The sequence below is a fragment of the Ascaphus truei genome, chromosome 2, assembly GCF_040206685.1.
Source record: "Ascaphus truei isolate aAscTru1 chromosome 2, aAscTru1.hap1, whole genome shotgun sequence".
NCBI lineage: Eukaryota > Metazoa > Chordata > Amphibia > Anura > Ascaphidae > Ascaphus > Ascaphus truei.
Genome location: NC_134484.1, coordinates 235,371,290 through 235,383,936, shown reverse-complemented (window position 1 = coordinate 235,383,936; position 12,647 = coordinate 235,371,290). Strand labels below are relative to the sequence as shown.

General features: G+C 41.9%; 1 protein-coding gene across 1 annotated transcript; it reads left to right on the top strand.

Moving 5' to 3' along the window:
* Positions 1–4,152: 4,152 nt before the first annotated feature.
* Positions 4,153–8,079, top strand: LOC142487173 (uncharacterized). The gene has a single exon (XM_075585977.1). It carries the CDS (start codon positions 5,953–5,955, stop codon positions 7,795–7,797), a length of 1,845 nt encoding a protein of 614 aa, XP_075442092.1. The 5' UTR covers positions 4,153–5,952; the 3' UTR covers positions 7,798–8,079.
* The last annotated feature ends 4,568 nt before the right edge of the window (positions 8,080–12,647 follow it).

The following is a 12,647-nucleotide window of genomic DNA, read 5'->3' as shown; positions in this document are numbered from 1 at the left end:
TGTGCGTTGAACCCCTGGTGGCACATCTAAGAAACATCCCGGATATTACGGGAATAGCTGTAAAGGAGCAGTCACACAAAGTGGCACTCTAGGCGGATGATGTGATCCTGACATTATCAAATCCCCTTACCTCCCTGCCCAATGTCTTCTCAATTCTGGGGATTTTCAAACAAATCTCAGGGTTCAAAATTAATCAGGCCAAATCAGAAGCCCTCAACATAAATTTACCTAAACCAGTAGAAAAACTAATTGGACTAAATTTCAATTTCAAGTGGCAACCCTCTATGATTAAATACCTAGGGGTATATATCACAAAGGAGTACAAGGCTTTATATAAAGCAAATTATCCCAGGTTGTTCCGGACTTTGCGAGAGGATCTCCGGAGATGGGCGGAGTGTAGCATCTCGTGGATAGGTTGCATTCATAGCGTAAAAATGAATCTCCTGCCACGGATGCTGTACCTTTTCCAGGCCCTCCCAAGCCCCCTAATAAAAGACGACATCCTCGCGCTACAGTCCTTAATAACAAAGTTTATCTGGAATAAAAAAGGCCCGCGAATTAAAAAAGAAATCTTGAGGAGGCCGACCTCGAGAGGAGGGTTGGGGGTGCCATGCTTGTTCGCCTACTACGAAGCAGCCCAGCTGAGCCAGATTATACAATGGCACAGAGACCCGAGCCTTCGGAGGTGGGTAGCATTAGAAAAAGAATGTTGCGCACCGGTAGAAATTCAGAATCTAATCTGGTTGCCCAAAAAAAGTCGGTCCGCTATGCGGACACAGCTACAGGCCATTGTCAGTTCTTTGAAAACATGGGACGCAGTTAAATTCAAATGTCTTATCACATCCCCGAACTCTCTGATGACTCCCATCTGGGGGAACCCAAACTTTGCTCCCGGAATGGATAGCTCTAATTTCTCAAATTGGATTCGAGCAGGGTATCTCCGTCTAAACGATCTGGAGGGTAGGCAATATATTAAAACCTTTGATCATATCAAAGAGGAGCAGGATATTCCTAACGCCGAATTCTTTAGATACCTCCAGATCAGAGCTTTTTATAACGAAGCCCCAATTCGGCCTCGGAGAACAAATTTTGAGCAGCTTTGTTCAAGAGACACGGACACAAGGGGACTAACCTCTAGAATGTACAGGGAAGTAGTCTGCCCAGAGACAGACGACCAACCCAGACTTAGTTACATGAGACAGTGGGAAGCAGACCTAGGGGAGACGTTAGAAGACGATGACTGGGATAGGATCCTGCAGGCAGCGGCTAAAAGCTCTATCTGTACCACATTAAAGGAGAACGCAGTCCTGATGCGGTGGTACTATACGCCCACTAAATTATCTAAATTTGTCAAAGGCTACTCTCCGCTCTGCCCCAAACAGTGCGGAGACAGAGCGGACTTATGCCACATGCTGTGGTCTTGCACGAGGGTGGCCCCGATTTGGGCGGAAATTAGAGATTGGCTTCAATGACTGCTGGAGGTGGAGATCCCCCTGGACCCATGGCTGTTTCTGTTGGGCAGACGGGTCGAGGGACTATCGAACGCCTCACATAAGTTGATTACACATTTGGCAACTGCCACCAGGTGCGAGATCGCAGCATTATGGAAGCAACCAGATCTCCCAATCATCCCCAAGATTAGGAACAGAATTTGGTTTATCTGCCGGATGGAACAGTTAACAAGTATGGTTAACGACACCGGTTCAAATTTTCTAAAAGTCTGGGCGCCTTGGCTGGCACAGACGGACATCCCGGGAATAGATAATACCACAATATTGCAATGATAATTAAAAAAATGCGTTCTCCGGTGAAGAAACGGATCCATGACCATATAGCGACAGAGGGATTGGGGGGCAGGCGGGAACCCTGCAGATGTAGGGCGTCCCAAGAATTCGAAATTGAGTGAAAGGAGAAAAGAGGTCCATAGATCCTAGGGGAAAGGTACACACACATATAAGCACACGGAGATTCCGAGGAGGAGACCAGTCGTCTGGACGGCGGGGAGCCAGAGAGCCGGCACCACCCTCTATCAAGGATACAGATCCCTCCACGCAAACCCTCCCCCCCCCCCTCCCTCCTGCCCTGCTTAGCCTTTAGTCATATCCCCCTGTTAGTCTTGTGAGTCTGGTGTGTCAAGTTTTTGGATGAATGTAAAAATAAAAAATAAAAAGGGGTGATGTTACTGAAGCTAATGGGTGGTGTTAACATGTATGTTTTATTTCACCCAATAAAATCAAAGTTATAAAAAAAAAAATGTGCCGATTAGGTTCACATGTACATTTATGTTAAGGTGGATAATATACAGATTGGCCTAACCATATCATTGTCATTTCGTTATGTGATGCTAGTGATGTTAGCCATAACAACTCCCACTACAGATACTTCATGTTAATTATGTACACATGACAATTAAATTCTGATGTTATTCTTCTATATAGGTGCTCCTGCAGCTCCTGGGTCATCTGACACTGAACATGTCTCATCACCTGTCTCATAAAGGTCATCATCAAGAATGGAAGGTGAGTGTATGAGGTGCAGCCCATATAATGTGTACATTTGAAGAATTTCCTTTGCCATGCAAAATAAATACCTTTCACATGTAATGAACTTCACATCAGTTATTGTCACAGAAGATGTAGTATTTCCTGACAACATGTATTGTGTGTGTTTTAAAGTATCAGCTAGGAATTGCGATGTTACAACAAACTGTAATTCATTCTTCTTTCACACTGAGTCGAAACATCATTGTTACTTCAAGCATCATCTTTTAATTGGACACAAATAAAAAATTATGGAAACATGTTATGTGTTCCACTATGAGAACAACTATAATTATAGTGAAAACAAGGTGAAAGTTCCATTCCAGTTCATAATGTCTTTCTTTAGTTGTAGAACCAGATGTTGCCGCTCAAGGAAAAATTCACTCAAGTGACCATGAAGCTGTTGACACTCCTGGGTTGATTAACCCAGCATTCAAGTCCTCCTGCTTGTGACACCTACTCAGCTATTGCAGCTTCTGAAGAACGAATCTTGAGTGAAGAAAATGGTCGCCATTCAGAAATGATGTCAGCGCTTGAAAGGATGATGTCACTGCAAGAAAGGATGCATGAAAGGTCCATATCAGAAATGTCACAAATTAAAAATGTCATCATCCAAGTTCCTAAAGAAATCCAAAATCTAAACAGGACATTACAAGCACTAGTTCTGAATGTAAGCAAAGCAAATTAGTTTCGCAGTACAGCAAGAGAACAACAATTCCACTTTACCCCATCAGAGGATGGATCTTTACATGCTGCTACTTTTTCTCCTGAGTCATCAGTTCTTCATTCCCCAGTTCTGGATGATACCGGTACAGTAGGTGCAAGTTCTGTGCAGGTCCCTGTCAACATCCAACCGCTTACATCTGTTCAAAATATGGAACCGACACCTACAAATGAGAACACGCAAATGAAAGTTAGGGCAACAATTACTAATAACCAGCTTTTGGAAAAAGATTAAAACACAAAAACAAGAAAGTGCTCCAACATCACTCTTGCAATGTTTATCAACTGTTTCACAACTGCCACAGCCTACACCCAGTGCCACAGAACTGCCACTGCCCACACCCAGTGCCACAGAACTGCCACAGGCCAGTACAAGTGGTACAGTTAAGGCCAGAGTACTTGGCAGAGGGAAAAGGCAAACACAAAAGCCAACAAGCAGGCCTGTGACTCGCTCTCAAAAGGATAAACAAAAATAAATAATCACATTCACTAAATGTGTTGGTGTCCTGGTGGTGTTTACTGCAGACTATTTCATGCATAGTGTATGTATGATCATGTACAGATGCTTGATAACATTCAAGTATGTCCTTGTACACATGAATGTTTATAAATGCTCACTGACTGAATGAAGGCATATTTTATAACATATGAATATCTATTAATCATCAGTTGATTCATGGTACAACATTATTACACACTTGGCATGTTAATGGAAGATGACATTCACTTAGCTCTTGTTCAAGATGAGATGTATGTGGTTTATTATGGTAATGTAGAAAGTGATTTCATGCTAATTGTCAGGATTGCCTAGACCTCCTGCCTAGCCATAGCTTCCTTGTCCACTGGGTGTGCTGCCGTCTTCGGTTGGCTCTGGGTTCCTCTGTCTGTCTGTCTTCTTGTTGCTCCTGTCTCTGTCCTTTATAGCTTGCTTCCTGTCTGTTGCTTTTGCCTTTGCTTGCTAGTCAGACTCCTACAGTATGCTCATGCCTGTCTTTGATCCTGACCTGTTTCCTGTACCTGTACCTGTATTTGAGTCTGCTCACAGTAAAAGCCCTTGCTAGTAATCTGGCTTGTCCCTGGTTATTCCTGCTCCCCGGTCTCAGTCCCTGCTCCCTGTTCTTAGTCCCTGTCCTGCCCCGCCTGTCCTGTTCCAGTCTCCTCGTTGCCGACCTCTGCTTGTACCTAACTTCGCTGCCTGCCGCCTGCCTCGGACCCCTGCTTGTACCTGACTTCGCTGCCTGCCGCCTGCCTTGGACCTCTGCTTGTGACCCCTACTACGCTCGTGCTGTTCCGGCCACCGAGATCCTACCCGCCACAGGAGTCTCCCGTGACAGAAAGCAAAGGCCACTTCTGGATCTCGCTGGAACAGATTCTTCTTCTGCCTGCACCCTTTCCTGCCTGCTGCAGCAGACCACATCCGCATGGTTGAAGATAAGTACTTTCGTTTCTTTTTTGGAAATCCAAGTTGGGATTTTGAAAGGTTTTTTTGTCGTTGCTGCTAAGTGTTCTGCAAGAATTATTGCGTTCATAACGAAAAAACATTTTTTTTCTGAGACTAGAACTGTTACTACCGACTATTGCAGCTTTCTTTGAGATGTTTATTTTTGCAAAGGTTTCTGCAGGGTTTTTTGTGCCACTTTCTCCCTGAGAAGAATTCCCTATTATAAAAAAGACCCTTCCCTGCAGTACCTGTTTTTGCCATTTTGAGACTTTCATTACCTGGACAAGAATTGTCTCTGCATTGTGGGTGGGCCACTGCAGATTTTCAGACTCACATTTCTATTTAGGACGGTTACCTTGATTTACTGCTGTTCACAGGGTCTTCATTTCAAAAGACAAAAGTGCTCCCATTATTTTGTTGCTGCATGCTTTGATTTTCTTGCATCTATAGTTTTTCATATGATTGGTTCTAAGGTTTCAGGTTTACCTGCAAGTTCCCCTAAAGTTTGTTTCTCTGCAACATATGATATCCCTACGCCTGATATCAAAGGTTTCAGATTTGACTGCAGGGTTCTCTGTCTGATATTCCTATGTCAAAAGTTTCAGATCTAACTACAAGTTTACTCTGGATTAGTTTCCTGCTGTCTATGATATTTCTATGCCTGATATCAAAAGTTTCAGATTCAACTGCAGGTTTTCTTTGTCTATATGATATCCCTACGCCTGACGCATAAAGATTTAGATGTAACTGCAGGTTTTCTCTGTCTGTCTGATATCCCTACGCCTGATATCAAAGGTTTCAGATTTGACTGCAGGGTTCTCTATCTGATATTCCTATGTTCAATGTCAAAAGTTTTAGATCTAACTATAAGTTTTCTCTGTATTAGTTTCCTGCTGTCTATGATATTTCTATGCCTGATATCAAAAGTTTCAGATTCAACTGCAGGTTTTCTTTGTCTATATGATATCCCTACGCCTGATGCATAAGGATTTAGATGTAACTGCAGGTTTTCTCTGTCTGTATGATATCTCTATGCCTAATGCCTAAAGATTCAGATATAACTGCAGGTTTCTCTGTCTATGTTTTTTCCTTGCATTTATAATCTCTGTGACTGATGTTAAAGTCTTTAAGGGTCAGCTCTCCTATCTTGTGTCTCTCTGTGTCTAATATTCCTGTTGTTCATTCTAATGCTTCTGTTTTAAAAACACATTTCCTCTTTACTGGTGTCTTGGGAAGTGTGGTTTAATTATGGCTCCCACTCAAACAGTCTTGAGCAGTAAATGTGAACACAGTACCACTGATTCTTCAGAACTTCTCAAAGCAAGGAAGAAGAAGAAGAAGAAGAAGGGAGGCATTACTGTGGAAGTTGCAGAAGGAATTAAGAATGAAAATTTAACCTCAGAGTCTGCATTTGATGAAAGAGATATGCTGCAGCTTAAGGCAACTCACAGACGTAGCCCAAGAATAGTGGAAGAGAAGAAAGATGCTCCTACTCAGACGCTTCAAGCTGCACAGAAAGCGATTGATTGTCTTTATGAACGTTTAGATAAGGAGCAAGAGGCCAAGATTGCACTACAAAGCTGTCTATCTTCAGCAATTGCTAAGTGTGTTCTCCAGGAGAAAGAAAGAGAGCAGTTGGAGAGGGACAGGGTAATCCTGTCAAGTAAGCTGGAGAAGGCCTATGCTGATAATGCGCAGTACCAGAATTTCATGGCTCAAGTTGGCGCAAAACTGGAAGCCTCTGAGGAGAAGAATTGCCACTTCAACATAGAACTACGTTCTTTGAGAGAGATCTTCGAAGGATTAAATAGCAGTTTTGAAATGGTAACCCAGAAGTGCAAGAATCTCTGTGTCCAGGTCAGTGAAGGAGATAAGAAACTCCATGAATTAGGAGAGGAGAAGAAGCAGTTGGCCCAGGAAAAGTTGGATATGCAGACAGCACTGCAGAATGCAGAGAGAGTGCTGCAAGAGGAACGTGTCTCCCTGGAGCGGCGCACTCAGGCAGAGAATATGCTGCAGAGTCAGCTGCGAGAACTACGTGCACATCTGCAGGACGCCAAGGAGAGATGGGTGAATGCTGAAGAGAGACAGCGAGTATTGCAGGAGGAAAGTTTCCAGACTGCCTACAAGATAAAGATGCTGGAAGAGTATTTGAGTACCCAGTGTGTCCCCAAAGAACAGCATGAGGAGCTGAAGGTCACACTGAGCATAACCAGAGCCTCGCTGGAGGAGGAGAGGTCTGGGAGAGCACGGCCCGGTTCTGCCTCCAGCAGAAAGTCTCTTTCAGACTCTGGTTCCACAGAGACATCCCCTCTCAGTCCTCCTGGAGACGTGGGGGAAGTGGGCGACCTGAAGGAGTTTGTTCTGCGCCCCGCGCCACGCGGTGTCACCGTCAGATGTCGGATCAGCCGAGACAAGAAAGTGATGGACCGAGGACTGTACCCCACCTACTACATGCACCTGGAGCGGGACGAAAACCACAAGCTCTTTCTTCTCGCTGGGAGGAAGAGAAAGAAGAGTAAAACGTCCAACTACTTGATATCTATTGATCCGACCGACATGTCCCGGGAGGCGGGCAGCTTTACTGGCAAACTCCGATCCAACCTAATGGGGACCAAGTTTACAGTGTTTGACCGCGGTGTTAGCCCAGCCAGGGCTCAGGGACAGTCAGAGAATGCAGCGTCCCGGCAAGAACTGGCGGCTATTTGCTATGAAACTAACGTCCTCGGGTTTAAGGGTCCCCGGAAGATGGCGGTTCTCATTCCCGGAAAGAATTTCAATCACGAGCGCATCCCTTTCCAGCCACACAATGATTCGGAGAGCCTGCTGTCTAAATGGCAGAACAAGTGTCAGGAGAACATCATCGAGCTGCACAATAAGGCCCCCGTGTGGAATGATGACACTCAGTCTTACGTGTTCAACTTCCACGGGCGTGTCACACACGCATCTGTGAAGAACTTCCAGATTGTGCACGACAATGATCTGGAGTACCCTCTGCCCACTGACAAGCCACCAGAGGTGGGTCACCTTGAGTCGCCGTTTCATCAAGGCCTCCGGGAAGAGCCTGGAGGATCGTCCGGAGAACGCTCCTGAGAGGGGGGAGTAATGTCAGGATTGCCTAGACCTCCTGCCTAGCCATAGCTTCCTTGTCCACTGGGTGTGCTGCCGTCTTCGGTTGGCTCTGGGTTCCTCTGTCTGTCTGTCTTCTTGTTGCTCCTGTCTCTGTCCTTTATAGCTTGCTTCCTGTCTGTTGCTTTTGCCTTTGCTTGCTAGTCAGACTCCTACAGTATGCTCATGCCTGTCTTTGATCCTGACCTGTTTCCTGTACCTGTACCTGTATTTGAGTCTGCTCACAGTAAAAGCCCTTGCTAGTAATCTGGCTTGTCCCTGGTTATTCCTGCTCCCCGGTCTCAGTCCCTGCTCCCTGTTCTTAGTCCCTGTCCTGCCCCGCCTGTCCTGTTCCAGTCTCCTCGTTGCCGACCTCTGCTTGTACCTAACTTCGCTGCCTGCCGCCTGCCTCGGACCCCTGCTTGTACCTGACTTCGCTGCCTGCCGCCTGCCTTGGACCTCTGCTTGTGACCCCTACTACGCTCGTGCTGTTCCGGCCACCGAGATCCTACCCGCCACAGGAGTCTCCCGTGACACTAATATTATTGACATACAACTTTAAGTAAGTATCCATATTACAGCATACATTTTAATGTTATGTTTTCTGGTGTCTTAACTCTAAGACATTACTTACCTTAATCTTCTTTCATAGTTCATAATGTTGGCATGTGATCATGTTTGATTTTTGGTTACAATAACAGATCTGTAAGCCTGTATGAATATATATGTAGTCTCTCTGTATCTCTATCTATATATGTATACACACACACACACACACACACACACACACACACACACACACACACACACACACACACACACACACACTGTGTGTGTGTGTGTGTGTGTATATATCTATTAACTGATAAATAGATATATATATATATATATATATATACAGTATATATATATATATATATATATATATATATATATATATATATATATATATATATATATGCCACTGTTGTCAGCAAACAGGCCATGTGTGAATAAGATATTAATATTAGGACACTTGCTACAATTATGGGATCAGTATGAGTGAGCCCCTAATTCACTCAGCTGTATTTAACTTACAATATGATTACAACAAGGCCTGCTTACACACATCAATGCCTTTAGTTTAGCACTCTATATATAATATATATATATAATCAGAATGAACAGTACAGGCCTTCATGGCTGCAAAGAGGCCTTGTTTGCTGTTAAATACAACTTCTACACAGCTGACTCAATTAGGCCCTCAAACATACTCACCCAGTAATGTTAAAAACTGTCATGAACTGTTAAGATAATTACAACAAGGCCTTCAATGTAGCAACACACATTATATATATATATATATAGCAACTGTAAATATTAATGTATGTTCATTTGCATGTCTTACAGTATATACACACACACACACACACACACACATAGATATACATACTATATATATATACACACACACAATATATAGTTAAATATATATAGATATATATACATATATATCAACATATATATTTATCTAATTATATATAATTATTTATATATATATATATATATATATATCTATGTATATATAAAGAGAGACAAACAGAGAGAGAAAGAGAGAGAAACAGAGAGAGAAACAGAGTGAGAGAAAACAGAAAAACAGACAAAGAGAGAGATGTGTGTGTATGGTTAATTTTAGCTAAGTGTAAGCAGAAATATTTTCATCATAGCACTGCAGCTGATTTCACACACATTGTTATTTTAATTAAAATAGTAAACTTGTTTTGAACATTTTGATTGCCTAAGCCGAAAGTAAAGTTTCGATTCCTGTGAAAATAGGGTATCTTAGAGAAAGAATTTCAGCCAATTATTGTAACAAATTTCTTGTGGGTGAAAACCTAGGCATATAACTGTTAGGTTGTATTATAACCTTGGAACAAACCGCAAAGATAACATGTAACTATTCACACATTCAGCAGACATCCGTAAGCGTTCAACTTAGACACTGTACACTTGAAGAGAGAAGAAATGGCAGAAGCTTCCACATTGCACAGCCATCCACGTAAATCATACAAATTTATGATTTATGAAGCAATCGAGTCAAAGGAAGAGAAAAGGGCAACCGTGGGGGAAATCTATGACTTGATCCAAAAGAAATATCCATACTACCAAGAACCTGACAAACAACGAAATTTTAAAACTTCTGTTCGATTCACTTTATCCGCAAATGAATGTTTTGAGCGTGTCCATGATCGGCAAGATCAACGATATGGATGCTGGCATGTAGCGCTATCATTTAAACTTACCATGGAACATGGAACATATCTTCTGTTAAATAGCATATTTTTGCCTAATACCAGTTACATTGAAGCCACACAGACTGTCGCGTCTGCTGATATACCTGCACCCTCCATTCATCAAGACCAGATGCAAGATGGACATAACTACTATGATATGTATCCAAACTTATATGGTCAATACCAATGTGGATGTGAAAACAACCAACAACTGTACGTACCTCCGGACGTCTTGTTTGAAGAAGCCACTGCAGATCCATATGGCGGCCTCATGGAGATGTGTGTGATTCAGGATTCAACGGTTGCCTCAACCATGGATGAAACTGTTGTGCCTTCCTGGAGCGACTTGTTGCAGCCAAATCAGTTTTGACTTCTACATGGTAAATACAAATTTCGTTATGCCTTTACTCAAATTATATATGTGTACATTAATAATATACACCATTTGTTTGCTGAAATGAGTGGATACAGCTTAACATTTCTGACAGCCTCACATGTAGCGTGCACAAAGAAATTATTTCCTATAACAATATACTACATGACGAACCATTACTACACATTGGTGACGGAGTCCTAAATCATAGATTATTATCGCTTTGAAAGTTTCATTTCAACATATTACACTAACTGTAACACACACACACATCTCATTGTTTAGCATTAAACATATAAAAACAAAGTGTCGCCCACATATGACGTGGGAACGTGGTCATGGCCCAAGGCGTCCTTAAAAAGGTTACCGATGCAAGCCCCACCCCCAACCAATGTGCGCGTGTGAAACCGTATTTGCTGTGCCCGTAGCTTATTGTTACGGTCAGTGCAGTGTGTCATGCGCGCGCGTCGGTGGGGCGGTGCGTGCACAGCGCTGGAGACCAATGTTCATTCAGTGGGAGGGGTGTTTGTGTGCATTTCACAGTGCCTTCACATGACGTCACATGTATTTTGTTTGCTCATTGGCTGATCGTCCATTTCGGCCGTGGGCACACATCCGTTGAAAAAGTTTAGATATGTACGTGTGTAGAAGTGAATTTGTTTCGCTTCCATATCATAACTTTCAGCCATGATATGCGTACTGCTAGCAGCACCATGGAGGAACATGTATTGAACGCACAGCGTACACATAGTTTCACGCATGCGCTAAGACTTAGTCCACACATTCATGACGTGCGCGCGCAACAGACGTTGTGCGCGCACATTATTATGTATACAGGCACCGGAACAAACATATCAGTCGTAATGCCAGCAACGCAATTCGAAAAATGAGATAGTTCTGTATCTGTAGTTTTATCCTTGCAGTTTAAACATATACGTATCTTATGCGTCAATATGCACAATCATATAGAGATGTGTTAAGCGTTGTCATACTGAAACATAGATAAATGTTGCATCTTTGAACATCATGTGTTTGCTGTATTTCACAGATATCGAGGATGAATACATGGGACCAATGTATGATTTCAGATGGGCCAATCGTTATATTAGATGATTGTGACGACTAGCGAACAACTATTATAATAAATATGTAACAATGCTTTCAATGATTGGTGCGCAGATTAACAATCACTACATAATGTTATCCTATTGTGCAAATATTTACTATGCACTTAATTATCATAATGATGCTGCTAAGCACTGAAGTTAGAACTTATATTGATCTTTTTTAATTTTCTACTAACATTATATGTATTGCCATGTGATATATGCAACCAACATTATCACTCAACAAACACATTAATCTACTATATATTATAATCTCACGTGTGACATGTCAAAGAATGGAAATGCTACATAACAACTCGTAGACATTGTATCTGAACGTACACAATAACAATAGTGAGGTGATAGAAACTTTTTAGTCGTGTGAATGTTATATTATCACCTAAGTTTTAGTGGTAACCTAACATGCATGAGCTAATGAATGTTAGGTACAGATCATTAAACCATAAACATTTGTGTGTACATTTAATTCACATGAGTAACTATAGTTTAGTGTTATTAGTAAACGTTCAACACATACATAGCTAAGTGACGGCGAGGATAAAAGCAACATTATGATGTTTGTTTATATTATTTCTGGTAGAAATACATGAATCACACAAAAACTAAAACACACACACACACACTATGTTGCTGAAATGTGTGCGTATGCAAATGTCTACTTCATTTATGTTCATATGTTGACAGTACTTATTAAGGATCATAATCATTATGAATAACTAACGTGAATGAAATAAATTTTCTATTAACTACATTGTCATTGTGTTGAATGATGTAGGAAAAGTTGAGAATCCAAAGAGCTATACTTTGGAATGGTGTTAACATTTTGACAAATGTTAGATGAACAATGTGAAACCCAGTGACTTGGAACGGCGCTATAATCAGCAGTGAAAGTGATCAAAAAATAATATAAAAATATGGTGATTCTGAAAAATTCTCAACCTTCTAGGGAATATGCACTGATTCCCTTACAAACAGTTAGGATCCAGGGCAGGAAGGGAGCGATGTCATCAGGAACACCCAGAAAAAAACACATAAATGATCATAGTGTAGTAAATAAATTAA

What these genes read in the sequence shown, in the direction of transcription:
- LOC142487173 (XM_075585977.1), top strand. Translation starts at nt 5,953, where the DNA reads ATGGCTCCCACTCAAACAGTCTTGAGCAGTAAATGTGAACACAGTACC.